General features: G+C 43.2%; 1 protein-coding gene across 2 annotated transcripts; it reads right to left on the reverse strand.

Moving 5' to 3' along the window:
* Window positions 1-314: 314 nt before the first annotated feature.
* On the reverse strand, window positions 315-22,068 carry Arc42 (Activator-recruited cofactor subunit 42). Of its 2 annotated transcripts, XM_077653787.1 has the most exons (10): window positions 21,901-22,068; window positions 21,245-21,387; window positions 19,836-19,985; window positions 15,925-16,036; window positions 12,175-12,290; window positions 10,696-10,902; window positions 8,003-8,140; window positions 2,286-2,381; window positions 1,989-2,045; window positions 315-851 (listed from the first exon to the last, which is right to left on the reverse strand). In XM_077653787.1, the coding sequence occupies exons 1-10, from the start codon at window positions 21,953-21,955 to the stop codon at window positions 696-698; spliced, it is 1,230 nt and encodes a 409-aa protein (XP_077509913.1). In that variant the 5' UTR covers window positions 21,956-22,068; the 3' UTR covers window positions 315-695. The 2 variants fall into 2 exon arrangements, with proteins under 2 accessions (XP_077509913.1, XP_077509914.1); XM_077653788.1 differs by lacking the exon at window positions 21,245-21,387.
* Window positions 22,069-22,412: the final 344 nt, after the last annotated feature.

The following is a 22,412-nucleotide window of genomic DNA, read 5'->3' on the forward strand; positions in this document are numbered from 1 at the left end:
AGCTAGCAGACATGCAGTAAGGCACTAGGAAACGAAAAAATACGGAGCACTGAAACTGTCCACAAGTTCAAGAATCTGTAGCTCCTTGGAATGCAGCACATTATTTAGATTATTTTTCTGTGAGAAATAAGTTAGAACATCTTTTTTTCTACTCTGTAAAGACACGAGACAAAATTAGTGGAGTCCCACGAAGAATGTGAGCCATCTGCTAACAACGCCCTCTCCTCAGTGCATAACAAAAGTTCTAAGATATCAGTGATGAAAAGCCACACTAACTGGCATGACTACCTAAAAGAAAAACTGAATCGCAATGCTCTCTTTTCCTAAACTTCTCAGTTTATTTCACATATAAAATGTATATACATGCTCCCAACAGGTTCCACCACTTCCTGTCTCTGCGTTATCCACTGTACAGCTCCCCTCCCAGCCTTTCAGCAATAGTACATTCTCCAAGCTATTCCCAACCAACTGTTGAGCAGAACAACAGGGAGCAAACAAAAACTGCTCCAGGATTTGCGGTGGCTCAACAGAATCTGCACTGTCACACCCTCTCAGCAGATACTGGCTCTCAAAGGTGCGGTTGCTGTATATATTGTCTTATCTTGTGTAACCTTACAGCTTAAAAAAAGCAGTGCACAGTATAATTACCATTAATGCCATGCCTGCAGACAGAGGTAACAAATTCATCATATCGCTCAAACAATGCCATGCTCTTTGAGCAAATTGGAAGCAATCACAATGCGCTGCACTTCACTCGTGCCCTCGTAGATCTCCGTGATACGTGCATCACGGTAATGTCGTTCTGCTGGCATGTCTGTCACATAGCCCATGCCACCCAGTATCTGCAATGCCTGCGAAAAAATAAATAAATAAAAGTGGTCCATCTTGCTAGCACAAGCAGATGTTCAGTACGAAATGCCTGAAGCAGGCGGCTTGGTACCTACTGGTGTGCGCATTATATCTGACACAATTTCAGCCTGCACTCCTCATGTCTCAAACGTTTGAACGAGTCAAGTTTGTTTCTACTCCACAGGTCACTGATTCGACTCCATTACTTGCACCATATCTAATTGCAACACTGATTACCTCGGATATGGGAAGGCTGAATTTGGCTGTGAAGTTTAGTCACAAATTTGCTCCTGGAAACCTGTGTTTGCTACCCCTGTGCATTTCATGTTCAATCATTCATAGTCCATAAGTTAGCTAGTGAACCACTTCTCCACCCAAGAACACGAAGCATGACACAACAGCAAAGGACACGATACACAGTGAATGTTGGCTTCTGTCATGCAGTGCTGTTTCTAGTTATTTGGTACCAATTCGCACTGATACGCCATGCAACAAGCATTACCAATCAGCCCAAGTTTCTATTTTGCTAAGCAGTAACTACTACGAATGGTGCTAAACATGGTAACAGTGATACTTCCTAACGCCAATATGTGATCTGTGACAAGCATATTAGTGGATAGCTTATGGTCAACTAGGAAAACCCCTGCAGTCTCGTAAAAGCAGGAATATTTGTGAGGTTCTGCAACAGTAAACATCAGCAAAGAGCTGTCGTACGCTGAGAAATGACAGATGAGCCATGGTTCCATTTTGGTGAAAACATCTCTTCAGAGATTTTTGAAAACAGTATGATGGTGGCAACAATCAATGTCCCTAACTTATGTACCGGCATGAGCAAAAGTGAGACAGATCACACAGATGGTGGCGGTTGCGGTCTTTTTGGCCCACTGAGCCATAGGTAGTGCACCAGCTGGTCAATTTATATTATATTATTTTTTTCTTGGGCTGCCCACCAGCTTAATGAATGTATAAAAAATTGCCTGACAGAACTGCGCAGGCAAGTAGGTCAGCATATTAGGGAGGGCACCCTATGCATATCTCGAAAACAGGCACTGCACTGTCAGACAGCTCTGGCAGGCAGTTCTGTCAGTTCGCGTGGCCTCTCATAATATGCTCATATCCAGCTGTGTTTCCAGCCTTACCTGATGTGCCACAAAAGTTGCAGTCTCTGATGCAGCCAGCTTCGCCATGGCAGCTTCCTGTGAAAAGCACGAATATGCAAAAAAAATTACTATTGTCATTGCAAAAGAACAAAAACTGTGATGATAAATAAATAAATGCGAATTAATCACAAGTGTAATCAGAATTCCACATCATTCATAAGCAGGTGCCATGGAAAATGTCTGGAAAGTTGCAAGAAGCTAGTACTTGTCAATTACATGCAATCAAATAGAGAGATCGTGAGCAGGCAAAACACCCTCGTCCAAAGCAATACCCACCTTGGTAAACTTGAGACCAGCGTCTTTCAACATAGCTGCTCTCCATGTGAGAAGACGAGCACTCTGTAGCCTCACTTCCATGTCTGCCAGCTTCATCTGAAAAGAGGCACAGAAATACAAGAAACAAGTAGCAATGGCTGAGTGCCATGCTAGGCGAGAGTGTACAACTCTCAAAATTCATTACATAGCTTGAGCCCTGCAGCCTTGAAGTTTTATTCAGAGTCCGTAAACTCAACGGCTACTGTCCCAACTGCTTAAAAGAGCCACAGCACTTAAAGGTACAAGACAAACTACCAAGGGAAACTACTGGTGCATTGTTGACCAGTGGCATGTCTTTTCAGAGAGTCACAAACAAAGAGACGTTGGTTAGAATGACAAGCAGGGTGGCCATACTGGTCACCATAAACCTTAACCATACTGCTTCAAACCTACAAGAACAATTCAGGCCAAAACTGGGATTTTTTTTTTTGCTTTATGAACATAAACAAAAGCCCCAGTGTGTGCTGCTTTTTATGCTGACAAGACACCGTTTCCCAGCACACTGTAATTTTCACCAGCTATGCGGGTCGTACAGTGAACAAGATGGTGAGAAAAGCTGCGAGGGTTACCGCAGAAGTGGACAGAGTGTTCTGATAAAATTTTAAATAACTGAAAATGCTGCAAACTGAGTGGAATTCACCAAAGTATCAAGTGTAGCATCGCAACGACACCCTTGCCCGCAGTCATGTATTTGACCAGCGCAAATAGTTCAATAGTGCCAGCACATCAGTGCATAAGGAGGAAAAAACTCTTGGCACTTTGTGCACTAGTACAAACCATTTCCCTAAACTCCTCACAGGTACAATTAATTGCACAAGTGTTGCACCTGCCGCAGTGGCTCAGTTGTTAGGGCGCTCGTCTATTGAGCCGGCGTACCCTGGTTCGAACCTGACCGCGGCGACCACGTTTCGATGGAGGCGAAAGGCCAAGGTGCCCGTGTGCTGTGCGATGTCAGTGCATGTCAAAGATCCCCAGGTGGTGGAAATTATTCCTCCACTACGGCACCTGTTTCTTCTATCTTCTTTCACTCCCTCCTTTATCCCTTCCCTTGCAGCATAGTTCAGGTGATGATAGACAGATAATGCGCCATTTCCTTTCCCCCAAAACAAATTTTCATTTTCATTTCAAGTGTTGTGATTTGGGCTTGTTGGTTACCGATAATATTTGAAACAGTGCAAGGACGAGACACAGTAAGGAGACTGCGTCCCGTCCTTGTGCTGTTTCAAATATGATTAATAAACAGCACTGTCAACAAATCTGTCTGGAGACTTCTGTGCGAAGTTTAATCATTTCGCACAAAACCTGTTGTTATAGGAACAATGCATGCACTGGGTCACAAGCCTCTTACCATCATGGTCGATTTAAAGACTACAAGAGGGAATGTTTTTTTACAAGGAAGCTTCCTTTATGTCCCTGATGAGGCGATTTTAATCGCCAAAAAGTGCCTTAAACTCACTCCGTGCATTAATTATGGCTGGTAAGCGAATGAGCGAAACTCCGATAGATCGTGAGAAGCAATGATACCATTTTAATCAAGCCCCCCCCCCCAAACACACGCTACACACCACCTCACTATGAAATCCTAGCGCCGTTGTTGCCGGACTCATCAGGAGCCAGAAATGAAAGTTTGCTTATGACGAGCCTGGCTCATCCAAATGCGCTAGGGGGTTAAAAGGACCATCACAGGTGAGCAGATCCGTTTTCCCTCTGAACAGAAAAGTTTTTCTTCTAAATGTAGCATAAGCACGTGGACTTCCTACCTGTAAAACTGTTTTCAGTGAGTCTCTTGATGAACAACACTATGGGCAGTCTATTTGTAGTGAGAAAGTACTGTTCGTGTGAATGCTTTTTTTTTTGTTCAGTTTATGGTTTATGGGGGTTTAATGTCCCAAAGTGACCCAGGCTATGAGGAATGCTGTAGTGAAGGGCTCCAGAAATTTCGACCTCCTGGGTTTTTTTAACGTGCACTAACATTGCACAGAACACGGGCCTCTAGAATTTCGCCTCCATCGAATGTGACCGCCGCGGCCGGGATGGAGCCCGCATCTTTTGGGTCAGCAGCCGAGCGCCATAACCACTGAGCCACTGCGGCTTTTCTTTCTTTTTTTTTTTTTTACGGTGCTAACTGCATTAGGCAAGGTGGACAAATTTAAGAGTCTGGAATTTGCTTTTACCCAGTCTTGTGTCCTGATAAGCACCGATGCAGTGACATCTGAGCCGCCTCGATAAGAGCCTGCGCTGGCAAGCACATATGACCATTAGGCCAACTATATTAGCAGCTGCGCCGGCGAGCAAGGCAGATTTACCACAAGCAGCTAACAGCTGTAAAGCGACTGGTTTCAGCACTGCACATTTGCACTTCACACACACAGCAGTTTTCGAGCAACCTATGTTAACAGCTGCCCTGCAGCTGTTCCTTGGCATGAGCAGTTGTCGAGCTGTCAAAGGTAACAGCTGCCTAGCGACTCCTCTGACAGTTGAAAATTCTGTGCTGCCTGAGTTGCCGTTCACCTCGCTAATCAAGTTAGCATCACAGTGGTGAATGTTTGCCTCTAAAATAATTTCTAAGACGTTGGTGACATCTGTGCATTTCAGACTGTGCAATCATCATCACTGCAATGCATATTATCTCCTAACACATCTCAAGACAGAGTCATTCCTGCTGGCTCTTTCTTACAATCTTCTTCCCAACAAGACTAAGCTTCAAAGGTGTGAAGTGCACGGGAGGAAAGCACAGCAATGACTGTGTCACTGTTCTTGTGGGAGCCAACATGGATGGGTCCGAAAAGCTGAAGCTTCTTGTTATTGGGAAAGCAAACAGACCCAGAGCTTTCACGGGTGTACAAGGACTGCCAGTGTTGTACGAAGCGAATACCATGGCCTGGATGATGCAGGCCTTTTCTGAAACCTGGTTGAGGCAGAGGTCTGCAGAGTTCACTAGGAAAGGCATAAAGGTTGTTTTTTCTTGTGAACTGCCCAGTGTATGGTGAAGTGCGAGCATGAATTCAATTCAGTTGGAGTTCTTCCCGGCGAACACAACAGCCGTACTCCAGCCTATGGATCAGGGTGTGATTAGCAATGTGAAGGTGTTCTTCCGTCACCATGACCTTGGAAGGATGATGCTGCGTATGAACTGGGACAAAGAATACAGTTGGGGACTAAAGTCTGTGAACCAAGTGTTCCTCAAACAAAGCCGATAGTTCCGCTATTAGCCGGCAGCTGGAGACAACGCTTGTGGAGGTGAAATTCTGTTCCTTCATCCCCACAAGTGTGGTATCCAGCCGCCGGCTAATAATACAGCTATTGGCTTCGTTTGATGTACACGTGGTCCACAGACTTTTTTCCCCGAATGTACAACACAGGCACCTCTGCCATTCACAATTTGGCTCACTCGTGGGAGGAAGTTACAGCAACAACAGCTCAACGATGCTTCCATCATGCGAGCTTTTCCAAAGAGATGGCCACAGACCAAGAAGAACCTGACGACATTACTCAAGCACAAGCTGTTTTTGGTGTACTGGCTCCAAAGTGTGACCCTGTGACAATGGATGAGTATGAAGCTATTGATGTTGTCACCTGCCGTGAGAACACTGTAGCTGACGTGCGGGAGGAAGTTGAGAAAGCCACTGGTAATGACAGTAAAGAGGAGAGTGACAATGAGAACAATCAGAGCTCTCCAGTGTCAACTAATGAGGATAGCCAGGTACTCCAGCATGAGGGCTAATTGCAGCACATGTGCAGCCTAACGAAGATGAATGCGTATTTAGTGGAGCAGCACGCCAACCTGAAGTGAACCACATTGCACAGCTTCTTTGGGTGTCACAACCCTCAAACAAAACTAACAATAAATTAAACACATTTCCTTGTCCCCATTGAGGTTCGTTTAGAGAGAGTCCAAAGTAGTATGTTGTAACCAAGAACTTTCAAACTCTCCTGTTGGCCAATGTGAATGTCCCACAGGTAGGCATGTTACCTCATTAAGCGGGGATGTGGCACAGATATTGTCATTTTCTTTACTCTACGGAAGGACGAACGTCTACAAGATTTTGGGTTAATTATACTAACCAATTTGAGCTTGAGAATTAATATATGTTGATGCCCCCTAAAGTATTTCAGTACACAAGCCCAGGTTTCAGTTCCTTAACTACAGTTAAAAGTCGATATTAATGAAGTCAGTAGAATCCACACTTCATTGCACTGAAATTTTGCTACAGAGAAATTCATCTCGGCCCGCAAAAATCTCCCAGAACATTTTGCCAGATTACCCTCAGGAAAAACCTTTATTTGTGGTGGAAGTGGTCCGTTACTTGTGCGTTTTCTTCCCCAACAATGACATTATGCATTGTTTGTATGAACGTGAAATTGAACTGCGTGTTGAGAGCTCGCAAACTGCCTATAGCATGTTTATCGCGTCGAGCACCTTTTGGGTGACGGGGATGATGCAATCACCTTGAATTTTGGTTTTGCTGCAGTTGCCATCCTCTTAAGAGTCCCTCAGCACATTGCCAATTCAACCTAACAAGATGGCGCATTCAGTCATCGCCACCTCGTGGGACGGGGGCAGGGAACAAAGGAAACTTCTGGCACAGCAGCTGAAATCCAAGCGGATGCACCACTGGCATCTGAAGATGCCCAAATCATTGCACAGCACTTTACCAACAATGTCATGTCAGGCCTTAAAACAGGTCAGCCTCCCTGAATTGGCTTTAAAATCGCTGATGCCCAGCATACAGGCATAGCCAAGCACTTTTTGTAGCAGTATGCTTCTGCTGATTGGCATTTTCTTGCCATGGATGCCGAGAAACGATGTTTATAAAGCTTTCTCAAGGTTCTTGTGAGTCAGCTGCACCAGCTTTTCGCATTTCGTGGATGTCCTTGAAAAAGGAGCTTTGTATATCTCATCGTTTTATTTCAAAATCGTTGAAAGCATGCTTTGCATGATGCCGAAATCCGCTGCGATGTCTCCTTTCTTCCTGCCACTTGATGCTTCGCTGATTATTCGTGCCTTGTCTTCTAATGAAAGAAACTTTCGTTTTCTACATCCGGTCACCATGCTAGTGTTGCATGCAGTGCACAAGCACAAATGAAAAAAAAAAATAGGGCAAACATCCCGTGCTCTTTGATACTATCATGTGATGTAGGAAACAGACTGATTGTGGCTCTGCCTAGGAAGAAAATGGGAGCTTGCACCTGTGCCTTGTTGTAAGACAGCCAACCCCATTGCCACCACCACCAAGCAATAGAAGCCTGCATGTTTGTTTGTTTGCTGTGCTTTCGACATTACAAAAGTACTGTCATCGGGCAGAGGCAAAAGAAAATAACAGTGATCGCCTGACCAGGCCCTTGTCCCAGCAAAAACTGCGCGTACAAGTATGGCAATGTATAGATGGTTTAGCGGGAGCACATATTGATACCAGCAGTAGTTTTGAGTGAAACAAAGCAGTGTGGACCTATGGAAGTGTACAGATGTGTGGCAATATGCTTATTCTATCATCAAATAAATTTCTAAACTCAGGTCCACGGAGCAAATATTTCATTGAAGCAGACATGCACCTGAAAGATGGTTCGTTGTGGCGAGAACTTTGTTCCATTACTTTCTATGGCAGGCTGACAGAGAATTAGAAATATCTCGTTGAAATGGCATTCAAATGTATTGATAAGTCTACTAAGAAATGTACCTGAATAGCCTGAAACTTGTGAAGGGGCTGGTTGAACGACTCCCGCTTTCCAGAGTATTCCAAGGCACATTCCAGGGCTGCTTGACCAATTCCAAGTGCCTGGCCCGCAATTCCAATGCGGCCAGAGTCTAGGACACTCTGCACAATACGGGTTTGCACAGAAGAATGAGCATGCCAGCCATTTGCATTTCCAACAAGTTAAAATAAGTGTACACATGCAGACCTTAAGCTACAAAATGCTATGCAGTGATACCGTGTGGTAGAGAATGTAGCCAAAACTAAAAATCTCAATGCTACATTGTTGGTGATAATAATATTTAAAGTATCATATAAATAAAACAGTTGACAGTGAAAAATTAAACAGCCATATTTACTCGGGTAATCTGCACACTTTTTGTCAATAAATTACGGCTTCAAAAAGGGGTGTACAAATCGGGCGAAAATTTTCTGCACATGTCCTAACAAACACTACAAAGGTCATAACGCACAATATATACTGTATAATGCTGCCTATACGTACACCCCCCCATCATGCATCTCTTGCTGGCCAACAGAAAAGTTGCCTCCAAATATAAAATGCATACCCCCTCCTGCCCCACCCCATGCTACGTAGTTCCGCACTGGATGGGGATGACATGACGGTGCGTGCACAGCTCAAAGCACAAAACGCACAAAAATACAAGTGAGAAGCCAGCAGAGGGAGGCAAAGGAGATAACGGGCAATAAAGCGGTGCCCTCGGGTGTGGTCTGGCTGACTAGCAGCAAAACGAATAGCAAACAGTTCGGCAGTTTCAGATTAGGGTGCATGCGCAACTGTTTGTACGGGGAAAGCGACCACCAGTGCGAATGAGCTGGGTAAATGGCACACAATTCGTGCCCTTGCCACTCGCGCCCATTGCAACCGCATACAGTGATGCGGCCGCACCGATCGGTCCAAGCCTGCCTTGCGTGTAGCCCCGTACTGTCGCGAGCTTTATGAAAAGGAACGCGAGAGCACATGGCAGTCAGTCTCGAACCCTATTTGTGGCGGTACGCGATGGCTGCATTTTGCAACGCAGTGCAAACGGTTCTACCGTCTTGCCTGTTTCTGGCAATGGAGGATTGCACCTCGCTTTCCACTTAGTTTCTGAAAGCGGCCACCACGCGTTGCCACAAGTAGGGTCCCAGGCTGTCTGCCATGCGCTCGCATGTTCCCTTTCATAAAGCTGACAACAGCATATGCTGGTGGTCTGGTGCAGCAGAGAACGCAAAATATGCCAGTAAAGGTAAAAAAAAAAATCCAGGTAAAATGTTGGGGATGCGCAAATTACGCAAGCAGATATGGTACATACGTAACATGTTTACTGCATCTTGGGTCCCTGGTGGGTGATGTCGTTTATTTATGCTCTGCGGCCACGAATACTGGTTCACATGACGCACCCAATAGTCAGATTTATTTGAGAGGCCTAACAATGAGGGCCTCACAATAAACTATGTCCTACGGCTTGATTGCATGCCGCAGTATTCGTGGCCGCACAGCATGAATAAATGACGTGAACAACCGGTGGCATACGACGCTGTGGGGATGTTAAAATACACATTGTAGAACATTCACACGGCCCATTCATTAAAGAGTGAAACAACTTGTCATAAGTAGCTGCATGCAGAAAATGAAACCTGTAGACCAGAACACACAAAACAAACATTTTTGATTATGAGTAAACTAGATCAATAACACAATGGCATACTCAAAAACTTGCAAGTTACTATTACAAGACTGCTCAGCACTTTTGTAGACAAAATAGGCAGGTTTAAAGCATTCTTAAAGATTCATCATAGTCAGAATCCTCCAAAGGGTGGGAAGCAATTCAAAAGAAGGCATTCTTATAAACATGACGACGTGATTTCACTGCAGTAACTGCTATCCCACAAATTAAGCCACCAGAGAACGTCAGTGCACCTAGCTTGCAACAAATAATTATCAAAGAAGGGATATGCAACAAATAATATGGCACTGCGTGGTTAGGACGTCATGAGAACTCACACTGTTTCAAAAGTATGACATCAAAATGCTAGAACTGTGAGCCAAATAGCCCGTTCACTACCAGAAATTATTGCAGTGCTTCCAGAAACAACAGGGCTGCATTTCCAAATGGCAGCTAATGTATGCCACCTTGACTTTTACATTGTGCGCACCTGCTGCAAAGCTAAACTTCCAATACTATCTGATGTGTACCGTTGTGCTCAGTATGACTTGCAATGCACCAGCGGCAATTGTAGGGCTACTTGCACCTCATAGCAACTGAGCCATGACAGTGTGATAAAGTCTACTCTGTCAGTTGCGAGTGAGATGCACCACTTCTGTAAACAACCAAGGCATGATTACTTTCTGGACGAGGCTCCCACCACACCTTGCTTGGTGAGTGTCATAAGAACGCAACTGTTCATGTGCGATTCTGGTACGGCTACTTAATTTTCTTTCTAGCACGTATATGAAAAATGCAGTAGCACTCATTCCTTGCCATAACAGTTTTAGTGCAACAAATATTGCATCTGAGCGTTTTGATTAGCACTGAAGTAAGAACTAAAGGAAGTTTAGCTGAAATTTCACATCATGTATTCATGTATTGTGGTTTGTGTTCTTACGACGACTAATTTTGGGAGTATGTGTTGTCATGCGCTCTAGATGTGCCTGCAATAGGTGTTCCGCTCACCATGGCAATCTTGAAGCCTGCGCCATCTTCACCTAACCGGTTCTCCTTGGGGACCAAGCAGTCTTCAAAGATCAGTTGCGCCGTTGATGAGCCCCGGATGCCCAGCTTGTCCTCCTTCTTGCCCAGGCTCAGACCAGGGGATGGCATTGGCACAATGAAAGCGTTGATGCCCTTGTGCTTTTTGCTTTTATCGATCGTGGCCATCACCTGCACAAGTTGTACCCACACTGCTGTAAACCCATGTAAAAGCTACTGATTAGAGAAGGCTGCAGTGAAGCTAAAGTATACCGGCACCTTAAGTAATTCATTATTTTTCACCTCCACGATAAGGAAACAGCTTGGGGACAGGATGACAGATTGAGACAAGGCGAGGTATCGGTCAGTGCCTTGTCTGCTGGCGCAATGTTTTCTTATACAGATCTTAGAACATGCGTCAACTAGTCCAAGCAAACGCACTGTTGAAGTACTCCTTGCAGATTTTGAAGTTATGATGCTGTCTACTCTGAGCTGGTGAAGGAAAGATGTTACAGAAGGAAGTTCAAGTTCAGGTTTACGGGGGTTTAATGTCCCAAAGATAATCAAGATATGAGAGACGCCGTAGTGGAGGGCTCCGGAAATTTCTACCACCTGGGGTTCTTTAACGTGCACTGACATCGCACAGTACACGGGCCTCTGGAATTTCGCCTCTACCAAAATTCGACCGCCGCGGCCGGGATCGAACCCGCGTCTTTCGGGTCAGCAGCCGAACGCCATATAACCACTGAGCCACCGCGGCGGCACAAAAAAGTTCAGGCCTGTTTCAACAACCACGTGGAAATTGAATTGTAGCCAACGGAGCTAATTTAAGAAATATCCAAAACTTTTCCCAATACATTGTTCCTATTTATTTAGTCAATTACTGATCATGCTACATAATGCTCTAGTTTGGTGTTTGTGCAGTTTGACCCGATTCTAGGACAAGATATGAGAATTGAGAAACTGCTGATTCATCTCAGTGATGCAAGTAGTTATGGGCATGGAATATGTGCTAAAGATAGCTTCGACATTAATTATTCTTCATCAGTCTATTTGAGAAAATTTTAAAAGGACACAACATTTAGCTTAGTCATGTCATACCTGACATCATTGTCTTATATCAGGCCCCTTCCAACTGCATTCATCAAAGGCTCTGAAATTGGACACACCAAATTCCTATTCCAGATACCACCTGTTCATATCAAACACAGGCATCAATCTTCAACACTATTTAGAGAGCCCCGATAATTGGCAAATTTTAATTAAATACTCCTCTGATGTCAGCACTGGTTTCATGTGGCTCATATGTGGCTCGAAAACCCATGACAAAGAGCCCTACCAGCAAGCAATTGATGCTTAAAATTTACTTTGTAGTAGCTAGTACCTTGCTGAAGGTCTAGCAGTCAAGAATGGCTACTCACTTTGAAAGCTAAACAAATAGTAGAACGTAATTAGTTCGCTTACAATAGCTGCTTCGCCCTCGTATGCAGAAGTTATCCATGCTTTGGTGCCATTGAGTCTGTAATGGTCGCCTTCTAAAACAGCAGTTGTTGAAGCAGCACCAGCATCACTACCATTGCCTGTAAAGACAAAAAATGCCGGAGATTTCCCGCATGCTACATACAATTTTGCCCAAATCACATTGTAAACCAATCTCAGTGGTGGGAATGGCCGACAGCATTTTGAAGCAGGCTTTGGAGCAGGTGAAAATTCAATTTGGAGTAGATTTCTCGTGTTTTGTCGCATGAGCCCTATAGACAGAACGCCACAGTTTAAAAGATGGCAACACGCGGCACGAAGATCTGAGTGGTGCAGGGATGTAGGCAGCCATCTTGGCCAGCACTGCATTTTTATAAATCAGCCGAAATTCACTTATTGTGTAACAAATGAAAATGAGTGTATTTTGTACTCTTAACATTAATGAAAATATTTCTGTGCCAAAGCTGCAGAGAACGTTGAGAAACTCCCATTTTATTTGTTTTCTATTACGTCACTTCAGTGTAGTTTCTTTCTTAAAAATGTAAAAAAAAAGAAAGTCTACGAGATTTTGAAAATAAGCATGTGAATGCGCTCCTACTACAACATGATGTTAGCACTCCAAAACGAGCTCCAACTAAACCAGCTCGGTTAAGAAAAGGCCGAATGAATAAAGAGGACACCACAGCCAAAGCAATTATACCGAGATGAGCGCGGCCACACCGTCCCCATTTCATAGCACAGTACAGCACAGGTCAGTGCCTGGGCCCCGCACAGGCTCATAGAAGGCCATGACAGGTTTCTCACAGCCCAACATTGCTGCGGCTCTCGCGATGAAGCGTTTTATCATGCTTGTGCGGTCCTCATGTCAAGGAGCACTGCTATTTTCCACTGTTGATGGGTTCGGTGTTGCCTTGTGCGTACCATGCACTTCGCTGCTTCCTCCAGCATCTACGATAAAGAGACTCAGTTCGGACTTCCTCAAACCATAACATGCAATTCAGGCTCGTGTGGACGAAGGCATCTAGCAACAACAAAAGATCGAGATCATGCGTGCACAATGTGGTCACCGCATGCCATCCCACCATTGGAAGTGGCTCAATTTAGTTACAACTCCTATTTATATGAGGGAACTCTCTGCGCTGGAGTTTTGAATGAATTGTACAAAAAAACAAATCGGAAGCTCGGATGATGACAGCACTGTTTATGCTCCATTTCAAGCAAAGCAGTCAACACTGCCAAAGCTAGCGTGCCTGTACGTGCAGGTTAAGTCTGCGCTCAAAAAGTAGTTTGCCGTACAACCGAAGCGAACACAGGCATATTTCGTTACGGCAAATCTTAAGTACAATGATTGTACACACTTAACTGTACATAGTTCCTCTTGCGAGTCATCAAGACTTCGAGAAGTAAGAATGGCGGTATGATATGCGGCTAGTAGGGCGAATCACTCTTACTCCATCCAGGCCTAAAAAGTAGTTCACACCCAATAAAAATTATAGCCAGATGGTCCGAACGCCGAGTGCCTCACAGCTTCGACCGCGATTTTCAGTGATACCACTTCGTTTCACACTGCTGTCTGTTTTCTTCCAAACACTCACGGAGGCTTCAAGAACAACAAATGATATGTGGTGGAGTAATATGGTTTTGCAGATGCACTACTTCCACAGCCTCCAGTGTTGCCTGCCATGCATGAAATTGAGTATAGTGAGAGCGAATGAGGTCTGTGGATTCGAGCTAGATCAGCTGAAGCGAGTCCAAAACCTTTATCGTGGCCTTACACTGACCTTACCGGACATGTGATGGTGCTGCACAAAAGCCCTATAAATCCAGCAGGACCAAAATTTAGCATTATTTGAACGTCTTAAAAGCAATTTCTTTTTTTTGCATGTGCATTCACCGTGGAACGGGAAGGGGTTGGATTCCGTCGGCCCCTTTTCTCGTCACATATTGTGAGAAAGAACCAGTCATAACTCTACACATCAGGAGGTAGCAGCTGTGCACATTGGGCAGTAGCCTCAGCCTTTTGCTGTAATGGTATTCTGGTGGAACCTTGGCACAATTTCGTCAAGAACCACTAATCTGTAGCAGTATGTACCAGGTTTAATGCAATGATGCAGGTTGGTGCAACTGGTGCAGGATTCCCAGCACTGCGATTTCGTTTCTTACAGTACTGTCAGCATAACCATGCCTAGAACTGGGTTAGAAAACTGAATTGAGGGGGTTTAACATCCCAAAGCTCTATATGGGCTATGGGGATGCAACGCTGAAGGGTTCCAGATTAATTTAGACCATCTGGGGTTCTTTAACATGCACTGAAACCGCATAGCACACGGGTGCTTTTGTTTTTCACCTCCATTAGACTACAGCTGCTGCAGCTGGAATCAAACTCATGATCATGGGATGAGCAGTTGAATGTCAAAGTCACTGACTGACCCACTGTGGCGGGTTAGAACTGGGTTAAATGGTGTGCATAAACAACACTGAATAAAAAATGAGAAAGAACAGCCCATTCCTTGCAGTTGGAGCAAAATGTCATGTGCTAATATATTAGGCAGCAGTACCACAACAACGTTGTTATGCAACAATGTCCCCAAAAAAAAAGGCCTGGTTAAAGATGCCTGGAGCAAGAAAACTGCTCCCTTGTAATAGCAGCACAATCATCAATATGATTACAGAAGTGAGTGTAGGCGAATTTCCATTTATCAGCACTCATTCCAATGCAGTGAAAAAGATATCTGCTTAGAGGCAGAGCAGAAGGATCATAACTACCACGACTCCCGAGATTTCGAAACAAAGCTTTAAACAGAGATCGAAGCACTGCATGAGGAGATAAGGACCCCTCGTGTACTGAGTTAGAAGCTAACTATTGTGTGTTGGCCCATCAGACTATAATGATAAGCACAAGAAGTTACAATCAAGTCAGCATGAATTGGGCAATTCTTTTAGTTGCTCTTTACATCTACTGTCCAAATCCAAATGAACACCAGTGTGTCTAACCTGTGTCCCCATTCTAACTTTGAGCCCCTCGAGAGACCAGCACGTCAAGGGCCCCCAAGCACTCACCTATTGGTTGAAGCAGTGGAAGTAGTTGTGGGCCTCACTAGCAAAAAAAATGTAGTGCGGCAGCTAGATCGTCTGCGTCCATGTGGATTCAAAAGCCCGAATAGTGCCGCAGTTAAGCAAAATTGCTTTTTCAAATCAGAAGCACGATGCACTAAAAAAAAAAAAAACTTTCCTACGTAGATGAAAACATTACCATCCTGATAAAATACCCCTGGAAATTCTCCTTGTTAGCAAAAAGAATAAAATTTGTGGGCACTGCTTAAAACTGCAGCTCCTGCGCAACTACGTAACATCCAAGTCACTTAGACGCAATGAGTGACTGGCATGCCTCCGAGACTATCTACACTATAGCTCCATCTGAAGTATTGGAAACCATGAAACAAGAAAAATGGTTGCCAGATCAAGAATGTTTCGGCAACAACATCACTATCTTCACAGCTGGTGCAACAACACCTTGCAGAACAGTTCAGCAGCACATCGCACTCTTGCTTCTTTAGTCAATCAGTCAGAGCTTCAAAGGATCAATTTCTTGTGAGACTGAAGTTAGAATATGGTCCATGCTGAGTGCAAGTAAAGTGCAGTGCATCTTTGAGAAGACGATGACATAACATAACTGTGAAATAATACCTTTTCATTTGTGTAAACGAACCACATAAGGAAGGAGTTTGTACTCACCAGGCTCGGAGAGGGCAAAACACCCAACCTTCTCGCCAGTGGTGAAAGGTGGAATGAACTTCTGCTTCTGCTCTTCCGTGCCATACTTGAGGATGCCACCCAAGTACAAAGACTGCCGGTGAAGTGGGAACGACAGTGAAAGCACCATTCTAACAGTTGTCTGGCACATGACAAAGCGAGTGCCAAAATGAAAACCAAGCACCAAAAGCGCAGTTCATCATCATCATTATCACCCTGACTACGCCCACTGCAGGGCAAAGTGCACTGCAAATCTTGACAATAGCAAAATCCTCAGGAGATATAAGGAACAGCTTGTGCACGAATTATTCGAAGCGCATGTCATTCATAAAAGACGAGTGAAGTGCGTGAGCACACCTTCTATCAGAGCGAGTTGACGGGCTAGTTGGTATTGCATGGTGTAGGAACAGCGCTAAGAACAGGACAGAAGTGAAACATGGAAGCACAGGGACGGGCGCTGTCCCTGTGCTTCCATGTTTGACTTCTGTCCTGTTCTTAGCGCTGTTCCTACACCACCTTCTATCACTTTTGAAAGAAAAAAGGTTAGTTTCCTTGATTGCTAAGAACGCAGAGAATCTTGCTGTTTGTTTTTAAGTTTTTATGTTTTATGCTGTGGGCGCGACCCTTGAGTATAAATTGTGTCAGTGCAATAAATTTTCTTTGATAGTCAGCGCTCGTGTTTGTGTCTCTTCCTTATTGTCCCGTCTGTCGCGCCGTTATTTATGCATGTTAATGCTTGTTCTCTTGCAACAAGAATTATTAATTCCCACTGTTTCTTTAGAAGCTTACCTCCAGGCTTAACGTCATTATGCTAACCGAAACATGGTTCCCTACACCTAATATTACGCCTAGTCTGGATGGATAAGAACTTTTTTCTACACACCTAACTGGCAAATGCAGAGGCGGTGTAGCAGTCTATGTTTCTGAGACAATTTGTTGTGATGAGATGCCTCTATTTACAGTAATAAGCCCACAGCATGAAGCCTTTTCTTTGCAAAACAGTAACACCCTTTCTGTGCTGTGCATCATCCCTCGTTGGCTAACACTAGTGGTTCTTTAGATTTTATCAACTCTTTTCTTGATTTTGCTCCTATTAATGGCTTAAGGCTCATTTTAGGTGGTGATCAAAACCTTCCTGAGAGTGTTATGTTTAAAGAACTAATGAGCATAAAAACATCCTGTTGTTTCCAAAATGTAATTAATACACCTACCAGTGTAACCCCAATGACTTCTAGTACTTTGGACCTCTTCATCCCTAAAGCCGATACACTCGTAGTTGCAGTTTAAACCATTGGCTACAATATCAGCGATCACTGCCCCACGTATAAGCTTATCCTTGCTCCACTCTCCGAGTGAGACCACATCTGCCTGTGATCCCGTATCAAAGCATTAAGTAGTTCTAACCTGGAGTTGTTTTGTAATAAGATCAAGAACAATGGCTAGACTTCGCTCCTTAAGGAAGTCATGGCCCACGGTGCCTACAATATTTTTATGACTATGTTTCAGAAAAGTTATGCTCGTTGCTTTACAGTAAAAGCCCTGAAACTTAAAAGTCGTGCACGAAAACCTTGGATTCATCCCAACCACATACAAGTAATTCGTCAGAAGAAAAGCCCGTATGGCACATTTTTAAGAAATAAGAATCTATTAACATTGGCAGCATTTAGAAGGATTCACAACCAGATGACAAACGAGACAAGGAAAGTGAAAGTACAGTACAATCAACACTGTTCAGTAACATATCTATGTCTCAACCAGGGTCAACACGGCAACACATAAATGACGCACTTGGTGTGTGTTGTGTTGTGTTGGGTTTAACGGCGCATTAGCAACTAAGGCTATCATGCGCCAAGCTCAAAATGACGCACTTGGAAAGTGCCCTACTAGTACTGATATGCTCGAACTTGTTCAAGGTGAAACGCTTTCCGGGTCTGCATTATCAGGCTGCTTCAACTCCCGCTTTGTCAACAGACCAAAGAAAGACTCGTTGCTTGGTAAAGCTTCCAGCTCCGTACAGTATAATTCCCCTGAGACCATGTTTTTGAAACAGATGGATGAATCGGAATTGCAAGCCATATTTCGGTGCCTCAAAAATAGTAAAGCCCTAAACATCGATAGTATACAGATTAGACTTGTAAAGCATGTCCATGATCATATATGTCCATACCTAGTGCCTATCCTCAACTTTCTGCTAGCACCAGGCAGCTTAACAGATAACATGAAATGTAGATAATGTTTCTCTAATATATAAAGAAGGAAACAAAAGCAACTTGAGCAACTACAGAACTCATATCTATTATCCCTGCCTTTTCTAAGGGCTTCGAGAAGATTACGCTGGCCCAACTGAATAGCTTCTTTGCCAAGCACATTTTATCTGAAAGTCAGCATGGTTTTTGAAAGGGCAGGTCTACTGAATCTGCTATTATATTGTAGAAAGAAATTATTATTAAAATATAGGGGCTAACAAGCTCACCATGGGAGTTTACGTAGACTTTAGTAAAGCATCTGATTCTATTTGTCAGGAAACTCTCCTTAATAAATAAGATCTTTATTATGTTCATGGATCAACACATGTGCTTTTGCAGACTTGCCTAACTGGCCGATTCCCAATGCATTGATATTAATGGCTACCGTTCCGCTTTCCAACAGATCAGATGTGGTGTCCCAGAGGAAAGCATCCTTGGGCCGTTTTAATCGAATGTCTATGTAAATACTTTATGTTTATCGATAATGCCATTTCTGTAAAGCCATTAACCTAAAACATTGGACCATTTCTGCAATGTATACTGATGACTCCAAACTGTTCTTTAGTTCAGATAATAAAGCCGATTTCTTTAGGACATCTGATAGCGTGTTGTCAAAACTATCGAATATGCCCCAAGTAAATAGCCTAAAAACAAATGCAAAAAAGGGAGTTTCACTCACTCCTAAGAACAAATGTGTGGCTCTTAGCCTCGAGTTAACATTAGGTCATCATCACCTCAATATCGTAGAAGAGGACAAAATATTAGGTGTAGCATTGTCAAGCCAGACGACGTGGGTTAGCTATGTTGAACAAATAGCTAAAAAACCATCAAATAACTAATATTAAGTCTTTTTAGAACTACTTTCTCCTCTACCACATACACTTTCTGAATTACGAATACCAAGAATTTTTAATGTATCCATTGGGTGCAACATTACGTTCTAATAACTCTATAACACGTGCCTCTGAAAAATGGGCAATTCCATGCCACCAAAAATATTACCACTTGCAGTCTTTAACCTATAATGTACCCGTCCTTTAAATAAGCTGCACCATTCCAATCTTAGCAATGGTACATTAACAAGTAAAATTTTGCACTAAATTTCTCTAGACTGACCTGAGCTCTATTGCAGTTTTCATCTTGGAGTTCTATTATGTGTATTTAACCTAAAAATGATGCTCTTTTCTGCATTTCGTATATTCGCTGATGGTTTACTGTATTGCTGCATGTATTAGAATGGTAGTTATGTTATTTACGGTATATCACACAATGAAGTTACAATTGCTTCACTTATTTTTTAATCTCTGCTGAAAACTACTTTAGTTCCTTTATTACCAACATATGTTTGTGTAAAATTACTGCACTGCAGTCACTGCTACCTGTCACCGGCTCCCTGACCTCGACAAGCTGTCCTCACAGCTTTTTATCAGGGAGTCAGTCAATATTGTGGATGTTGAATATTAAGAAACTGAAACTTAAGGTATCGTGCTACATAGTCACAGTTATAGAACAATAAAAACAGCGCCAGGTATGTGCAAGGGCATGCCCATGTATGCAACGTCAATTATATTTTTTGCCACACCAGTTCATGACTGAAATTTTAGATGCAGGGTATTGTAACATTGAAAAGTTGATCAGAATGCTCACATTGTTGACACTCATAACAACACCCGTGGACGCACAACCACGACTGATTTCTTCCATGCCAATAGCATAAGCAAGGTAATCTAAGCCAGCACCGCCAAGCTCCTGTGGCACAGCAACAGCCATGAGGCCCATCTCACCCAACTTCCGAATCTAAAAAAAAAGTAAGAGGGAAGAAAACCAGATTAAAAATGAATGATGCACTGCACTCTATAGAACCAGCTCTGCTCAAGGTCCATGTACATGCCTTTGCTGTTACATGCCTCTGCTGAGGCATGTAACATTGCAATGCAATTTCAATGCTTTAAAGTGACCAACAACTCATCTTAAAAGACCCAGATATTTTTTCCAGAACAATAAGCTTGAGTACTGATAGATCCAGATATTTTTTCCAGAGCAATAAGCTTGAGTTCTAATGTGTCTGACCCTGCAACGACTGCATTAGAAATGCCATAAATGATTCTTAAAAATGTTCTGACCAGTGAGTGCAATGGTAGGGCTTATGAATCGGAGATAAAATGCAGCTCCAGCCAAAAGAACACAATCAATCGTGAAAGAATGCAGCCATAACCTTGGCACATAACTTCAGGGCTGTTGCATTACGTCAATGAAAGCTACCCATACATTTGTGCATTTTTGTGCACACATGCACACAAATGCACAGCTGCATGCTGCCAATGTTCTGCTGTGCTCCTCGCTGATTCTGAACGCAGTACTACTCTTCAGCGCAAACTTTCTTTAACTCTCAGATATACTGATAAAGGCCCAAAGGGCATTGAAATTACTAAAAAAAAAACCGTTCAAAACAAGATAACTGTCACATTTACCAACTGCCAGCTCATACATAACCAATGTGTGGTCACATGCTAAGGTGCAGTGACACCATCACATGTTGCCATCTGGATTTTAGCAGTGTTTTTTTGGTGCCGAATTAAGATTAATCTTCCTTGTGCAACTGGTCATCCCATGCCTAATTCTCCCAATAGAAGAAAAATAGTTTATCTTAAATAACTATCCCATAGCATGTTATGATCACTACACCACCAGTATCATTTCCTGAACATTAGTTAACTTTTAACTGCAAGGAAATTTGTGTAACTAACAAATGGTTACTGGTTTCTGCATAGGAGGAGGCTATGAACACTGAGCATATATGAAAAAAAAAAAGAAAAATCCTTTTTGCTGAACTTTTTAGGTGAGTAAACCGAACCATACAAATTAGAATGTTGAATATCACGACTCTTTAGTATTACTGCCTGATGACTGTGGTACACCTTGAGAGTGTATTGCAACAAAATCTCACTCACATTCTGGCACATGTCCCAGAAAAGTTAGTTCTTTCTCTTCAGTTTACGTGTAGACCTCCAGGCAGCAGAAGAACAGATCTTAATCGAAGCCAATCTAATTCTAACCTGCTCGCGAGGGTATTGGTGCTCTTTGTCGAAAGTTCCGGCGATGGGCTTTAGTTCTTTTTCAGCAAATTCTCTGCAGGTTTTCCGAAGCATTTCGTGCGTTTCCGGTAGCTGAACGAAAAGGTTTCTGACACACTGCCATCCTGCAAAGCGGGGGAGAGTAAGAGAGAAACTGACTGTGCGTAGCAATGCCAAAAAGGACGCCCGTCACTTTGGGAAATTTCACCAGACAGACAGCACATGTGAAAAGAGCAAAGTGCGCGCAAAGGACGGGAGTCAATCACAATTAGACTTGTACGGACGTCCGCCTCAACACCAGAATAAAAACAATTTTTGCGAACAGGCACAACTATCGCAAACTAAAAAGCAAAACATACGTCTCAAGGCCAACGCATTCAATGCCTGCGCAAATTTCCTTTACCCGGCGACAGGTAAAAGGCTGCCTTCATTTAACATAATCCACCATGAGAAATTTCATGCCCGCAAAAGAAAGGAAAAGGAAGAAAAAAACGTTACGAAAAATAAAGTTTTGAACAAGCGACAGATGCAAGAAAGCGATCATATGTTATCGCAACCATCGCAACAGCTCGTTTACATGAGCTAGCACCGAACTGCGACGCGCAGCTTCAACGAAGAGAAAAGTAATAAAAACTCACGGTTGCATCGTATGAGGGGCCTAGATAGTGCCCTGCGAAGCATAGTCGCTGACATTGCTGACTTCTCTTCGTCGGTGAATGAAAAGCAGCCAGCAAGATCCGATGTCGAAAATTCAACCGTCCAAACGCAGAAAGAGCGCTTCACCTCAAAGCTTGCAGCACACAGTGTGGCGAACTGAAGTTGAGCTCCTGCCATAACTGTTATGCTTCTTGCTGCTACTGAACCACGAAACAAACTATTTAATAAACTCAACAATAAAAATTTTCGACACGCGATTTTAAAGTATAATGTTAAAGAGTTTTTTTGATGTGCTGTTTTAGTGAACTGCATTTGTACACTTGTGCAAAATAATATATACCTATGAATTTTGATATAATATAAAATTTACATCAAACACATTTTATTAGGTTTTTTGAAAAAATTAAAGCTCATTCACTTTGTACGAGTAGTTTACAAGTTTTACGTAGTTTATGTTGTTTATGCCATGCCATACCTTTACTGTTTTTACTGG

The sequence above is a fragment of the Amblyomma americanum genome, chromosome 2 (genome assembly GCF_052857255.1).
Source record: "Amblyomma americanum isolate KBUSLIRL-KWMA chromosome 2, ASM5285725v1, whole genome shotgun sequence".
Classification (NCBI taxonomy): domain Eukaryota; kingdom Metazoa; phylum Arthropoda; class Arachnida; order Ixodida; family Ixodidae; genus Amblyomma; species Amblyomma americanum.